The 15914-nt window shown below is 50.4% G+C and overlaps 2 protein-coding genes across 5 annotated transcripts in view; one reads left to right on the top strand and one right to left on the bottom strand.

Annotated features, from left to right (window-relative positions):
* VEPH1 (ventricular zone expressed PH domain containing 1) overlaps positions 1-15914 on the bottom strand; it is a 53413-nt gene that overhangs the window by 27687 nt on the left and 9812 nt on the right. For all 4 annotated transcript variants that reach the window (XM_027894854.1, XM_027894853.1, XM_027894855.1 and 1 more), the window contains 2 exons: positions 3334-3500; positions 2035-2244 (listed from right to left, as the gene is read on the bottom strand). In XM_027894854.1, coding sequence (XP_027750655.1) covers positions 2035-2244; positions 3334-3500 — 377 coding nt within the window. The remainder of the gene's footprint in view (positions 1-2034; positions 2245-3333; positions 3501-15914) is intronic.
* On the top strand, positions 7250-11900 carry PTX3 (pentraxin 3). Its single transcript, XM_027894857.1, has 3 exons — positions 7250-7498; positions 7977-8504; positions 11287-11900. The coding sequence occupies exons 1-3, from the start codon at positions 7351-7353 to the stop codon at positions 11898-11900; spliced, it is 1290 nt and encodes a 429-aa protein (XP_027750658.1). The 5' UTR covers positions 7250-7350.

Genomic DNA, 15914 nt, shown 5'->3' with positions numbered 1-15914 from the left:
CAATCCATACCACAGAGGGCCAAGCCTCAGCAGACCTTGCAGTGAAACGAAAATCAACACCTAACATTCCAGCGCTGCCATCGCCGTTTCCTTCCCCGCTTGTTTTGCTTGGCCGGGGAGGAGATGCCGAGTCACGTCCCGGACCCAGCAGCGTTTCTGTGACACAGCCCCGAGACAGGGAAGGGGAGAGGGGCAGAAGTGAGCAGGGAGGGGTTCAGGAAGGCACTGACATTGGGGGGGAAGCTGAGACACGAGAGCAGCAGCAGCACTGGTGTCTGCAGGGACCGCTCTGCTGCCTGGCCCTGAGCGAGACAAAGGGAGCGCAGGGTGACTGAACTCTGCAGTCACACCTGGAGAGCAGAGTATTCCTCTAAGTCTTCCTCACTGCCCTACAGGAGGCTCTGAGACCTGCCCAGCTCTGATGAGGCCAGATGTGTCTGTGCCTGTCTGATGGCAGGCTGGCTGCCTGCACTGCAGTGAGTGATGCCCCCGTGCCAGGGATCCATGGCATTGGTTTTCCTTCCAGTCACAGACTCACAGGCTGCTTTGGGCTGGAAGGGACCTCAAAGATCCCCTCATTCCACCCCCTGTCACAGGCAGGGTCACCTCCCTTAGACCAGCTTGCTCCAAGCCCTGTCCAACCTGGCCTTGAGAAAGAATCATCTCCTCCTAAAGGAGACAGGAACATCTCCATGGCTGACTCCTGAGCACAGGTGAGACCACAGAATCATCAGATTCTATCACTGAGGGATGGAGTGAGAAGAGCTTTGAAGTCCTTCCCAACTCAAACCCCTCTAGGATTTTACCACGTTCCATAATGCACAAACACTCTCACGGCTTCCATCTTTCCAGGAAGGTTCCCCCCGTGCCACCCTTTTCTCCTGTTGCTTTTCTCCCTGTTTCCAAGCGCAAGGTCCCCTGGGTGTCACTGCAAACACACCACAAGGTGCCATTTCCCTGGGCATGTGGCACTGGAGGTGCAGATTGCTGCTGAGCCAGCAGCTCCCAACAAAATAACACCCAGGACACAGTGCCAGCTCCTCAACATCTACTGGAGATGAATTAATCACTGCAGGCTGTGTAGCTTTGTGTACCCACATAAACCAACAGCCATAATTTCCAAGAATATATGAGATACAACCTGGCCAGTGGGTTCCCTGCTTGTTCTTGGTATAAAACAATAACAACAACAACGACAAAAGGCAAAATAAATAAATTCAGCCCCTTTGAAGTAACAAACACTGCAGAAATGGAGCCTCAGAGACACTCAGATGGGGAGGGCTGGTTCAACTCACTTAAACACAGAATGAAATCCCTCAGTTCTGGTCCCAGCTGTGCTCAGCTGAGGCTTAGCTGCTTATAAATTGTAAAGCTTCTAGGAGATGCTGACTCCTAAATATTAAATGCAGAATTAAACATGGTCACCTGCAGCTCTGATAAAAGTCAGACTTGCTGGGGGGATGGAAGTAAACAAGGAGGCAACAACAAGCTGTATTTGGCTCCCAGTTTTCCATGGGATTTTGGCTTCTCCCCCCCCACAACAGAAATGAGATTTACAGAGCCAAACCAAATCTGGTTTTGATTCTTATGAGATAAATTTAATTTTGAATGAAGATAAAGCTCAAGATCAGTAGAAACAGTATGGGCAGAGGCCTGGAGGGACAGGACACAGGGAATGGCTTCAAACTGCCAGAGGGCAGGGTTAGATGGGATATTGGGAAGGAATTCCTGGCTGGGAGGGTGGGCAGGCCCTGGCACAGGTTGGGCAGAGAAGCTGTGGCTGCCCCTGGATCCCTGGGAGTGTCCAAGGCCAGGTTGGAGCAACCTGGGCTGGTGGAAGGTGTCCCTGCCCGTGGCAGGGGATGGAATGGGATGAGCTTTAATGTCCCTCCCGACCCAAACCATTCCATGATTCTGTGCCCTGGCAGGACAGTCTGGTTACTTGTGAAAAAAAAAAGACATCCAGAGGTATCACTTTACACAGGATTCAGAAAAAACACCAACCCCCAACCCAACTTCTGTCTCCAAACTCACCTCATCAATATGCCCAACAGCTCCAAAGATCTTTGCTGTTTGCCCAATCAGACCTGGCAAAGCCTCCCCAAGCTCCTTCAGCGTCGGAAGAAAAGGGGCCAAGGCTGTTGGTTCGTAGCTGGAGAGTTCTGTGAGGATGTTTAGAATCAGGTCACTGTGGTTGGGGTCCCTCAAATGCCCAAATAAAAAGGGTAAACACTCTTTCAGCACCTATTAAATAAAATCAGACAGAAACGAACTGAATACATATATATTTTAATTGGGAACACAAATAACCAAGAGAGACGTAACCAGGGTGATAAAAATAAACCACTAGGCTTTGATTTAATAAAATAGTTTTCCACCCTTGCTGACCTTTGCACAGAGGTCAATCCAAGTTCAGCTCGACATATGGAATAAGGGTAAGCTTTAGCCTTGAAATATGGCAGTTATGCATAAATAAGTAAGGAAATGGCCAATTGTTCAAAAAAAAAAACCCCACCCTTACATTTCCCTCGCTCCAGGCCAGACTATATTTTATGGATTAAAACAACAGAAGACTCAGCCTTCCCCAATGATACTGTAAATTAAAGGACTTGTAGAAACTTTTGTTTCTATAGGAAAGTAAAGAAGGTGACAAGGTCAAGAGCTGCAACAGAGGGGAAAGCAAAGGGCAAGATCCTCACTGCCTGAAAATATGCTGTGGGTGAGTTGTCATTTCTTGTAACAACCCAATTTTGGGGGGGGGGGGGGGGGGGGGGGGGGCTGAGGCTTAAAATCGTCTTACAAACAGGATGGAGTGTTTACAGCTTATGCACTGAGTAATTAATTCCTGTGTAAACACACATGCACACTAATGCACCTCAGACCCAGTGAGACCTGCATCTGTGTGAAAGGCAATTTTACACAGAAATGGGGCATAAAACAACCCTTTCTTCTGGTTTTTCTTGTTGAGGATCATCGGTTCTCATCAGTTCCTAACTCATTTTAATCTTCCTTGACATGTATTTCAATACAGCTCATGTTCTCGGGCAGAAACACAGTTATGGGAATTCACACTCAGCTGACGGAGGAAGAGCCAAAATCACCGAAAACAAATGGTTTAACCCAAACCTTTTGCTCCAGCAGAGTCACTGTTACGTTCTCCTTACGACTAGATGGAGAATTTGGAATGGAATCACAGAATTCCGTGGAATTAGCACAGGAAGTCACTGTCTGCCTGTTATAAGGACCCCTCGGTGCCGGCACAGACCTCACCGAGTCATCCAAACACGCGAGCCCCTGCAAAAGGGGAGCAGCGAGCCACCCCCAAGCGCTTACCCCAAGTTCTTTGTTCCTGGCCACGGCCTGGAGGAGCCTGAGGAGGTGATGCTGCTCAGCCTGGTCCAGCTGGGCCGTCAGTGCCACCAGGTCCCGCAGACGCAGCGTTATCGGCCGCGGCTGCTGCTCGTAGAGCGCGGGCAGGACACGCAGCAGCATCGAGTTCCCTGGGGACACAGCAAGGCCAGGGGCTGCTGGTGGGCAGTGCCCCACGCCCGCAGAGAGCCCTACAGAATCTGCACAACACCCACGCGCTGGTTTTTAAGAACAACAGCCCCTGTTTGGGTTCAAAGGATCCTCTCAAAGATCACCCAGTTCCTCCCCCTGCCACGGGCAGGGACACCTTCCACCAGCCCAGGTTGCTCCAGGCTCCAACCTGGCCTGGAAGGATCATCTGTCCAAAACTAGGGAGGCATGAAAAGCACTGTAGAAAATTATATACTTGGCCAAGAAGCCCAGCAAATAACCTGAATAGAATGAATCAGGTGTAACAGAAATGTTAAAAAAAAAAACCCAAAACCTATTAATTATCATTTTATTTCTCAAGTGCAGGGTCATGAGGACGCTGCTTAATGAGCCCTCAGATTTGGATGATGCTCTGTGGAGCTCTAGACCAAACTAACTGTGATTTCAGTTAACAAAGAGAGGGGAAAGAGAGGGGAAAGAGAGAGATAAAAGCTCTAATTCTCCTTTGCTGAGGTTCAGGTTTTCACATGAAATAGGCAGCACATGGAAAGAACAGTTGGTTATTAAGAGAACTGAATGCGTACTTGCAGAGAAATAGTTAAGGATGCCATTTCCAGGAGGAGAAGGGAGCCAGGGAGAGTGAACTGCAGGCAGAGCTGAACCCTCTCTCACACAGTTCCTGAAGATGTCTGTGCATAATTCAATTTGAAGGCCAGGCTCATACCAAAATCCATAACCCCCCAGTGCTGTACACGCCTGCCTCCGTGGATTTAAGTTTCACTTGAGCAACATATGGAAAACATCTGCCTGCTGCAACCTAGTGTGGCTCCTTTCTGCAAAGCCTTGGAAGTGCTCACGCTCTCTTTGGATCGGTTTCCAAGAGGAACTGCTCTCTGGCCTGCTGCTTTTTCTCCCATTTAAACCTGAGCCGTGTAATTTGGGAAGATAAGCAGATCTGTTCATGGATGGCAGAGAAAGGATATTTGGGTTCAGGCTGGAGCACGTCGGGCTCCTGCCAGAGACACAGAAACGCACCCCAGGACACGGCTGGGCCTTGTAACGTCCCCCCTGGGCCAAGAAACCAACATAATTCACTGCAGGTTCAGACAACTGCGAGTCAAACAGCTCCTAATGACCCCTGAGGGGTCCTTAACCTTGGGGGAGTGACTCCAGCCAGCCACACTTCTGCATCCTATCCTGCCTGGAGAATCCCTGGCCCCTCCCTGAAACCACTCTGATCTCTCTAGGCAAGGTCAGAGCCCACCTCTCACCCCATGGGCATAGCAGATTTGGGTCTTGTCCTGTTCTCTACACAATCACAAAGGCCAGTGGAAAAGGAAAGGGGTTTGTTGATGAATGACCCTAAAAAGCTTAGTTTCCACTGGAAGTTTTCTGCCCATATGGGGCAGAGCCCTTAAACTCCAGCAGAATTTCAGCAGCTGTAACGATTGCAAAAGATGAAATTCCCCTATTCCTGGACAGGCAAAAGTCACCTCAGCTATGGAAGTGCAGTGGGAAGGAATTCAACAGAGAGCAACAAAAAAATAGCAGCTTTGAGCAAGCAAAGACACTAAAACCTGAGCCATGCTATTGCCTAAGCTGGGATGTCACAGATAGGAAGGGATCTGGAAAGTAAGACTAATTATTTAATCTGGGAAAACAAGCCTTTGAAGTGTCGGGTGTATCAGGGCAGTGATGCAATTGGATGTGACACAAGGTGATGGATTTCAGCCACAGAGCCTCTCTGAACAAAAACCACTTTGTGCAAACACAGATTTGGGCAGTTTCCCGCAGCAAACACTGCTGGGTTTATATTCACTAACCAAGATAAATGAAAAGCAAAGGCAATTTAGGAGCAAGCCCATCCCTTTGCAGCGATATTGGAGTGACCTCACTGACAGGGAATTGCTTTTAACTGGATAACCTGTGTAGACACACGTGTAAACAATCCCCCAGATACCACAGCTCGTGTCTGTTCTCCACAGAGCTCCTGAAAGGTCATTAGGCACTAACCAACTGGCTGTTCTCTGGTGTTTTCATGTTTGAGTTAGCTCTGAGTACCTCTTGCTGTTTGTCACACCTTTTTTGTCTCTGAGAGATTTACACACACAGTTCATCAACCTTTTGATTCTCAGATATCAGGCAGCCAGGGGTGATGTTGTGTATTACAAATAACGCACTTTTCCCCAGTCTTGCTTCATCTGCCTCAGTCTAAACCAAGAGCGCAAAAACATGTCTGAGAATGGAAAAACATCCTCCTCAGCTCCTTAATTACCTTCCTTCCCTCTTCCATCCCCACCTCCTTTACCCCCAGTACTTTCCAGATTAGATTTTCTCAGACTTTCCAACAGACCACACAGTGGGAATTGTGCAACTCAGGCAGAAACCAACCTCCAGTTGGGGACAGTCGATGGCTGCAAGGCAGGCAGGAGGAACCACGAGGGTGTGTGGTGGTGGTGGCGGTGCCAGCCCAGCCCAGCCCATCCCACACACCCCTTTTTGGCTGCCCTCCCTGCACCCAGAAATGGCAAAGGCTGCCCTGTGCCCCAGCTCTGCTCTGCCCATCCCAGCAGCACAGGGAGCTTGGGAGCACATGGCAATGTCCCACGGACAGAGGAGCTCTGTGGGTTAAAAGTCATCCAGTCCCACCTCCTGCCACGGGCAGGGACACCTTCCACCAGCCCAGCTTGCTCCAAGCCCCGTCCAACCTGGCCTTGGACACTTCCAGGGATGGGGCAGCCACAGCTTCTCTGGGCAACCTGTGCCAGGGCCTCCTCACCCTCCCAGGGAGGAATTTCTTCCCAATATCCAAGCACAGGGAGCCCAGGTTTGCATGAGCAAAAGCAGAGACACAAATGGAAAGGGAACGCAGATTACAAGTTAGATAGAGTTACATGGGGTGCTTTTTTTTTGCTATTCTCTGGATAGTTCACAGGCAATACATAATTTGTACCACATTATCCCTCAGCTCACCTGAGAAATGCACCTCTGAAATGATTCATGACCCACTGAACTGATAAGATTATGGAATTCAAACCAGATTAACACCAATAATCCTTCCACTACATTAATGTCTCATCCAAGAGCACCTTGTTTTGCCTTTTCAAAGGTGACAGACACAGCTCTGATCCTGCAGCTGCTGATTTACACACTCCCAAAACCAGATCCAGCCCTAACGGATTATCCACATAGTTATGGGGGGGCGGTTAGGGGTAATTAGGGCTGGAAAAGCAAAACTCTAACAAGCCGTCCTTAAGAGTTCCCTTTTATTGCTTAAAGCAATAAACTGTGAATATACAATAGAACTCATTCTATAACTATCCCAAAAAGCTGCTCTATTCAGTTAAACCAGCCACGTGCATCCCAAGCAGCTCCAGGTATGTTTGTTTTCCTCCCGGTGCCCTCCCCAGCCCTGGCACACACCGAGCACAGACTGAGTTCGCAGGGAGCTCTTTCTTCCCTTCCCGGCGGGGAACTCCGAGCGCGGTTCCCCATCCCTGCATTGCTGCACGTCCCGGGAATCCGCTCCCACATGGGGGGAAGGAAGCGGCAGCCCGAGGAGCAGCTTTTCCCCCCGCTTTTCTCCCTCCACGAGTCAGCACATCCCCCAGTGGAACCTGGAAGGCTGGGATTGAGCAAACTGCACGCCCCCTTCTCCTCTTCCCGGCCAAAAGCAACAGCCCCGGCGCTCCGGTTACAACCCTGGCACGGGCGCCGCTCATTCATTCGGGCTGAGGCGCTCGCAGCATTTATTAGGGGCTCCCTCCCAGCCTTGCTGAGCCCCAGCGCAGCTCCAGGCAGCCCAGGGATCTCCAGGAAGCAGCTGGGAGAATGCTGCCCCAAGAAATGCTCTCCCTGCTCGCGCTCTTCTGCGTTCTCGGCGCTTCTGGCTCCGCTCTGGACGAAGACAACGACTACGACCTCATGTACGTGAACCTGGACAATGAGATTGAGGCTCCGGCCCCCGGTACCGAGGAAAGTAAGTGAATTTAAACCAGATCTGTGGAGATGCAGAATAGCGTTCTTTGTTGCCCAGCTCTTGCAATAGTTATTATTACAAGCATTTTTTCTTTTTGCAGAGGGAGAAGCCTGTGCTTGTACCAGCGGGTTATTATGGATAATAGTGCTAAAGCACTGGGATGAGGTGCCTTGCAATTTGCTTTATATCCTTACTTTTTCAGCTTTGCTGCAAAAGACTGTCAGTGACAGTTTTAGAATTGCTTTAAAACACGCTATTTTACTTTTCTGTTTCTGCATAGAGGGAAATGCACTGACCCCCCACCCCCAAGGCAGGGGAGTTGGAACTACATGGTCTTTAAGGTCCAGCCCAAGCTGTAATTCCATGATTCTGTGACTGTCTGCAGCACACAAGCCTTGCCCAGAGCCAGATTTTGTCAGACTCCTTCTGTTTAAAGCTGAGTACAAAGGGACAGCAACATCTGTATCTTCCCTTCCAGCTGCTTCGTGCGACTGCCAGCGGGAGCACACCAAGTGGGACAAGCTGTTCATCATGCTGGAGAACTCCCAGATGAAGGAGAACATGATGCTGCAGGCGGTGGACGAGCTCCCCAGGCTGGACCTGCAGACCCTGAGGGCAGAGCTGACCCAGCTCACCACCGACCTCGCGGGCTCCTTCGCCGCCACCCTCGACAAGGTCACCTCCCACATCGTGTCCCAGGTAGAGCAGGTGCTTGTGAGGAGCAGGGACCAAGCTGAAGAGGCCAAGAGGCTCCAGGAGTGCGAGCAGGGGAAGGTGGTGGAGCACGTTCTGCAGCTGAGCCACAACCTGTCCGTGAAGCTGGGCTGGCTGGAGAGCGCCTGGCTGAGCAGGGCTGAGGAGCAGGAGACAGCCCTGCAGCAGGATAAACTGGATGCCACCAGAGGGGACAACCTCATCCTGACCTCGCTGTGGAAGGAGCTGCAGCAGACCCGGGCTGAGCTGAAGGTGTCGCAGCAATGGGCAGCTCGGCATCTGCTGCCAGCAGGTGAGTCCACCAGAGCTTCTCCAGAGCTCCCTGTGGGTCTGTCCAGGCAGGGACCCCACAAACACCCTCCCGAGCACCTTCCTCTCCACAACACTCCAAAGAAACCTCGGGAACAGCAGGGCAGCCTTAAGCAGTCTGTGCAGAAAGGGGGGAAACCCATTAACTTCTGCTGAGCTACTGAAAGGTGGGATCAAAGCAGGGTTTAATCCAAGTCCTTACACGGGGCAAAGCCAGCCAGGGTCCCACCTCCAGGCTCTCCCAGATCAAAACAGCTCAGCAAACGTGTCTTAGACATCCAAACTGTGCTCTCACACCTTTTACCTGCCCAGCTGGTAACACCCCTGGCTGTGCATTACAGAGCTCTCCTGTTCTCTCCCTGCATGTCCCCACTCCTTCCTGTCCCTAAATTAACACCTCCTCACCCACTCCACCTGCCCAAGAGCAGAGGGCTGATGTCAGCCAGCCAGGCACACCTCCACAGCAGGGAGGGCACATCCCCTGCACCCAGCTGTCAGGGCAGACTCTTTCCTCTGGATGGACAAATTAGGAACACTGGGGTGGTGGTTTTGGGGGTATTTTTGCCCTTTCAAAGCGTTTGCGCTGCTCAGCCAGCGAGGTGACCACAGAAAGATGAGCTAGTACCTCAAATTCCACATCAGTTCGCTGTGCAGTGCAATGAGACACCCAGAAAAGCAACTTGGCTATGGCAGAGCAGCCCCTCATCTGGTCGAGGTGTGGGTGCAGAACTGCTACAGATACATCTGAATATCAGTGAGCTGTCACTGCCTGGCCTCTAAAAGCTGGTTAACGGCTGTGCTTTCCACAAATCCAAGTTATTACAGTTTAAAAGCCCCACAGAAATCTACAGAGTCCTGTGGCAGTGGGTGTGTAGCTACACCGGCCTTGCCAGAGACCTGCAGCAGCATCTCCTGAGTGAGATCCGACACAGGGGAGCAAGAAGGAACAGCTTGTAACTGCTAAACTTCCACAGACACAACACAATCCACATCAAAGCGCTTTATGACCTCACCTGAATCGGTCCTTTCATGTAGGACACCCATCCAGAGCTAAGAGTAAATGGCTTTCACTCCCTTATCACAACACCTCAGGAATCTCTGTGTACTGGGGGTAGATCTTACAGCATATTCCTCTTTTCCCCAAACACAAACCTCCTGCCTTCCAGAGCATGATCTCATTCCTTATCTCCTCCTGCAGCCCCGCCAGCCTCACTCAGCTCCTCTGCACTAGGTGAGAGCAACAAACCCGATCCTCACTGAGCATCTCATCAGTGGAAATTCACTTTACTTCCGCTGCTTCCTACATGGTTTTATATAAAACCTTCATATTTTTCAATTTAAAGGCTACATTTTAAGTACTTCCAGAGCCTCTCTCCGGGTTTAATTTTTTTTTTTCAAGGGTATTTTTTTAGCAACTGACTTTAATTTCTCACATCTTGAATTCCTGCCAGCCGTATTCTTGAGGGATTTTCTAATCACACTTTTTTTGTTCTTCGCTGAGGCTGGTTTTAATTTTGTTTAGGCTTTGATAATAAAGTCCGAAAGCCCGCTAATTAAAAGCTTTTTCACAATAGTGCTCCTAAGTAGCGTTTTAAGGAGCATCCCCAGCAGTTGCTTCCCTGACCCTGCCCCTCCTCAAAAGGGTCAGCGGAGAGAGGGAAAATCCGCTGGAAGCCGGAGGGAAGCAGCCCATGAAATACCAGAGCAGAGCAATCCTGGAGGGCACAAAGGGCTCCCTCATTCCCTGGGGCACAGATTTCCACTCACGTTTGAGGCATTTCAGACCCTCCAGCTTCTTCAAACGGGAAATGAAGCGGCTTAATTGGAGAAGGGGCTGGGGCTGGTTCTTCCCCCGTGTCACCTCGGGCATTAAGTTATGTACAGCTCGGGAACAGCACATAGGATACCAAAAGTGTCTTGGCCTCAGTGGTCATCAGCTGCTTTTCCAAGTTTCATTGACTCCTGTCAGTGGTTTTAACTAATCTAATTTCTATTATCAACACACTGATTAATGAGACACGAGAGATGAACTGCTTTAAAAATACGAGTCATCTTATACACTTCCCACATTTGCCCAGTGCCCAAATATTACTGACCAAAAAATCCTAAAGGCAGGGTCAGGACAGGGAATCATTATATTAAATAAATAAGCCCATGTCAGCACATTCCTGCTACTTTTTGGTAGCTCTCGTCCTCCCCTGCTGCCCAGTTATCCAGGAGACAACCTCAGGACACAGCCCAGCAACCCCCTCCTCCAGCCACAGCCTCCACTCTATCCCAGCAATGCCACGGCACCCAAACCTGCTGTTTGATGGCTCATTGACCCCAGACCCTCACCACAGGGTTATTTTCACTATTTAATACCCAAAAAGAACTCAGAGGCTAAACCAAGACCTAAATGGCCCCGAGGGAGGGTTGCTGACTTGACTACCCAGTCTAAGGCTGATTGCTTTAGGTGAGACAGCAAAAGAGCTGCTCTCCCAGGAGGCAGGGACCCTTGGGAAGCACAATCATGGAACAGCTTGGGTTGGAAGGGACCTTAAAGCCCATCCAGTGCCACCCCTGCCATGGGACACCTTCCACTATCCCAGGTTTCTCCAAGCTCTGTCCTGGACGCTTCCTGGGATGGGGTAGCCGCAGCTTGGTGACCTCAGAGGTCTTTTCCAAGCTTGATAATTCCATGCTATATCAAAGGTCCCACCCGTGCACACGCAAACAGGCCAGTTCCTATTTACCTGACGCCGCGTTTGACTTTCCCCCCCCAGGGTGCGAAACCGCCATCCTGTTCCCCATGCGCTCCAGGAAGATCTTTGGGAGCGTCCACCCCACCGCCGGAATGAGCCTTCGCTCCTTCACCGCCTGCGTGTGGATCAAGGTGACCGAGGCTCTGGACAAAACCATCGTCTTCTCCTACGGCACCAGGTTCAACCCCTACGAGCTGCAGCTGTACCTGGGCCGGGGCTCTGCGGTGCTCGCCGTGGGGGGAGGCCAGCACAGGGTGGCCGCCCCAAACGCGGTCGTTCCCGGCGAGTGGGTCCACCTGTGCGGCACGTGGAGCTCGGGGAACGGGTCGGCAGCCCTGTGGGTGCAGGGGCAGCTGGCAGCCAGCGCCCTGGACGTCGCCAGCGCCCACACCATTCCCGACGGGGGCATCCTGCAGATCGGGCAGGAGAAGAACGGCTGCTGCGTCGGGGGGGGGTTCGACGAAGCTTTGGCCTTCTCCGGCAAGCTGACCGGCTTCAACCTGTGGGACAGAGTGCTCAGCGCCCCCGAGATCGCGGCACAGGGCGGGGAGGGCTCGTGCCGCACCAGGGGCAACGTGGTGGGCTGGGGGGTCACGGAGGTGCTGCCCCACGGAGGAGCCCAGTACGTGTCCTAAACCCCTGGTAGAGGATGGAATTCCCAAAGAGCTGAGCGCCGACACCCCAACCGAACTGAGCTGGAGGAGCCCACGTCCCAAAGTCCCAAGGAAGATCAGCGTTGCAAGTTTACAAAACGAGGCCCTGTGGAGAGATGGGGTTGGATCTCTGCCTGCTGTTCTGGGAAAACCCTGAGAAGAATCCCATACATCAAGGCACGACACTGGAAAAGCTGTTCCTGAGGTCTGGCGGCTCTGCCTGTTCAGTTCAGTGTTTCTGGTGTCTCAGAGAAGGGCACTAAGGACTCTCAGGAGTCAAAGGGTGCTCCCAACATCCCTGCTGAGGGAAACCTGACCCTTCCCTGCAGAGCACAGGGTGTGGATTCCCCATCCCTGCACGTGCCCAAGGCCAGGAGCACCCTGGGATAGTGCAAAGTGTCCCTGCCCGTGGCAGGGGGCGGGACTGGATCATCTTTAAAGCCCCTTCCAACCCAAAGCATTCCTGATTCCATCATCTTCCAGGATCCTCCAGTCCCTGGGCTCTATAGCATCAATGTGCATTGTACAGAGGGACCACCTAAGTCAAGAAATGTGTTATTAATCGTTGTTAGTCATTTGTAGACTATAACAAAACTAGCTCCTTGTTTAAATCATTATTTATGCCATGGATTGATATCAAATATTCCCCATCATAATCTGATGTTACATTGGGAGAAAACGCAGCTGTATTATATTGTAAATGGACTTTGTGATAATTTTATTGAAATTATTTTTGTAAAGTTGTTCTGTAAATAAAGATACTTTACTACACTGAAACTCTCCATGCTTCTCATGAACCAAAACTCTGAAACTAAGCCCCCATGTGGGAATTTTCCCATGTTTTGAAGCATACACTTTTAGCTGGCAAGAGAAAAAGAATATAAATAGTGACATCTCACAGAAACAGAGGGGTCCTCCTGTGCACTGAGTTGAGGCTGTGCAAAGACAGTGCTTGGAGGCTGAAGGAAGGGCTGGTTTGGGATATCCCCAAATAAAAATCCATCAGTCCCCCCCTATAATGCTGCCCTCTGAGGACAGACTCAGTTTTCAGGTACATTTAGACACCCAGAGTCACCCAATCCTTTGCTGCTGACGGGAGGTTTGTCCAAGGAATTGCTGCTCAGGGCCAGTGATTTTCTCCTCTCGCTCTCACAGGCTCATCCAAACCCCAATAAAAGCCCAGGGCTGGATACAGAGCACAAGCAGCAGGTGCAGAGCCCAGACACCAGGGGGGATTTCCACGTGGAAACCAGAGCACAGGCAGGGGATGATGAACAGCACTCGCTGGATACGGAACCATTTACAACCCCAACAGCACGCGCTGCCTGCTGAACCCTCTGAACAAGCCATCACCAGGAGTATCCTGTTCAGAGCAATTCTCATTTCCCCTGGAAGCAGCCCATCCTTCTTCTCTATTCCCACGTTTCTCTGCCTTTCTCATCCCCTGCAGATGTCCTGAGAACACGCTTGGAACAACCTCTTGGCACGTTGCTGCTACAGCTCTTGCTGAACACGACTCCAGATCCTCGTTCCAGGGCACAAAAACAGTGAGGAAAAGCTATGACAAGGTAAATTCCCCTTTACTGTGCAATTCAAGGGGGTTTGTGCTTCATACCCGAAGTTATGTGACCTGCTCCAAATTTCTGGCAGCACTGTTTATTTAAGGGGAAAATAATTGCTCTGATTGCTGGAATTTCTCCTGCTGCCCTGCAATAAAACTGGATCTAAGTTATAAATGCTTAGTAGCAAACTGGACAGAAATCCCTCACTGAATAATATCTGTGAATAACCTTAACAACAGAACAAAGAAATATCACCTGTGGTAATCTGCTGGCAGCCAGAAAACAGATCCTCAGTTACAAAAACACTTCGGGTCCCAATATTGTACAAGGGCAAAATCACTCTCAAATCCCCTTTCCATACAGTTCCCTCCATTAAATGGAAACAAATGTCCATGAAACGCAGCAGAAAAAAAGGAAACTCCTCCAAAAGATCACCAGAAATCCTTCCTGGCTGCTTTTCTTGCTGCATCTCATACCTGAAAAGCTTTGTCTGGGAAGGAGCCTTCTCCTATCTCTGCTCTGGTTTGGCAGAGGACCAAATGCAAAGCCAGTCCTTCCATTCCCACTGACTCAGCTGGAAAACTTTCCCCTTTCCAACTGCTTTGCTCTCCCTTTATCACCTCTGTGGAGCAGCAAAGCTTTCCCACAGCCCACAGCTAACTCACACTTCTCCCCTTCCTTCTTCACTTCTCTCTGCTTTTCTTGGTTTGGTTGTTTGGAAAACACCAAGTAAATAGCATTTTGGGAGAGTCTGGGCTCCAAATATGGAAAAGCCACCGTGACCCTGCTCTTGCCCCGCTGATGAAAAGTGGAGGAGCAGGGTAAGACGTGTGGAGTTGGCAGGTGGGGAGCCCAGCTCTGCCCTCCTCTCCAGACTCTCTGCTGGATGCAGCATCCACCTGGTGCCTCTGGAAGGTGGAGCAGCCACGGGACTCTGGGATCACAGGGCAGTGTCGCTGCTGTCCCCTGGAAGAGGGAATAGCTCCGTGGGAGCTCCGGTGCCGATGGGAGGTGCGGGCACGGGGCCGTGGCGTGTTTGGGAGCTGAGTTCACTGCAGCAGAGCAGTGGAACACTCCTGCCAGAGAGCCCTTTTTCAGCTGAGGAGATAAGAACCTGACTACGCAGCCAAAGAGTTGCCCCAAGTTCTCACAAAATCCAGCTGGCTCCAGCACCCGCGGGCAAGGGGCCAAAGCTGCTCTGCCCTGGTGCCACGAGGCTCAGCCCCGCCTGGGCAGCCCCATAACAAGGCCCTTTGCCTCCAGAAACTGCCCTGGAAACCCATCCTCAGCAGCTCATCCTCTGCCCTCAGCACACAGCCTGGAAGGGCAGTTCTCAGCCCGCTGCTTCTCGTGCCCAAAATGTGAATTCTGCACGGAGCGATGGAACTTCTCCTCGAAACAAACCCTTCCGCCTGCTCAGTGCCCTCTTCTCGGCCGGAATTCCCAAACCTGATATCCACAGCAACATCTGCTGGCGGAACGACATAAGTACACGACTTTCAGCCGTGCTGAAACCTTCAGCTGTGCACGGCTTTTCCCAAACCTGTGGCTAAATCGCCTCTGTTTCTTTTATTGCTGCCACTGAGTTGCAGTGCACAAGGGCGACGCAGAAATACTGATGCCGAGTCTTACAAGAATATCATAAATAATAACTTCATAAAGAATGCACACATTTAATCTGAGTGCTTAACAACTCCATAACAATCTTCTTTTAATAGCAGTAATTAGCAGTAACTGTCTAATTATTACCCATACTTGAAGGGAAACAGTGGATTTACTCCTGCAGGAGCACTGTACTACAACAAATAGTGGGGACTTTATTACTTCAATTGAACTGGATTTCCTTTTATAGAAGAATGAATATTTTTGGCTTTTCAAACCACAAAAATAAAATGTAAGGAGATTAGCAACAATATTCTATATAAAGCTAACAATGTAGGCAAAATTAAAGAACCACCACAAAGCTTTTCTATCTTACATCTGACTATTTTGCCACAGAATGGGATTAATTTCATCCCCATTTCTATTTTGGAGGCTTGCCAGGGACACTAATAGAAAGGATAAGAGCTCCAGAAGTAGTGCCTCGTATCATGGCTGATAATTTGAAGTCCATTAGTCAGGAATATTAACAAGTACAGCTGGATTTCCTGCCCTGGGGGTCACCCAATCCATAATGAAACCTCCCCAGTCAACAAGGTTCAGTAAACTCCCATATTCCTCGATAATCCGTTATTAGACTGTGTCCAACGTGTTTTATCACATTTATAGGTATTTCCATGTGTCTGCTTTACACAAACATGCCTCATATTTCTATATATAATGCACTTGCTAACGGTCATACTCGGTGATCTCGGAGGCCTTTTCCAACCTGAAGGATTCCAGATTTTTAAGGGTCCCACACCATACCTAAAGCACATCCTGACAGGTGCAGTGC

Source organism: Empidonax traillii, unplaced genomic scaffold, assembly GCF_003031625.1.
Source record: "Empidonax traillii isolate 1590-97213 ecotype Southwest subspecies unplaced genomic scaffold, ASM303162v1 scaffold444:size1099390, whole genome shotgun sequence".
NCBI lineage: Eukaryota > Metazoa > Chordata > Aves > Passeriformes > Tyrannidae > Empidonax > Empidonax traillii.
This window is presented reverse-complemented; position numbering and strand designations above follow the sequence as displayed.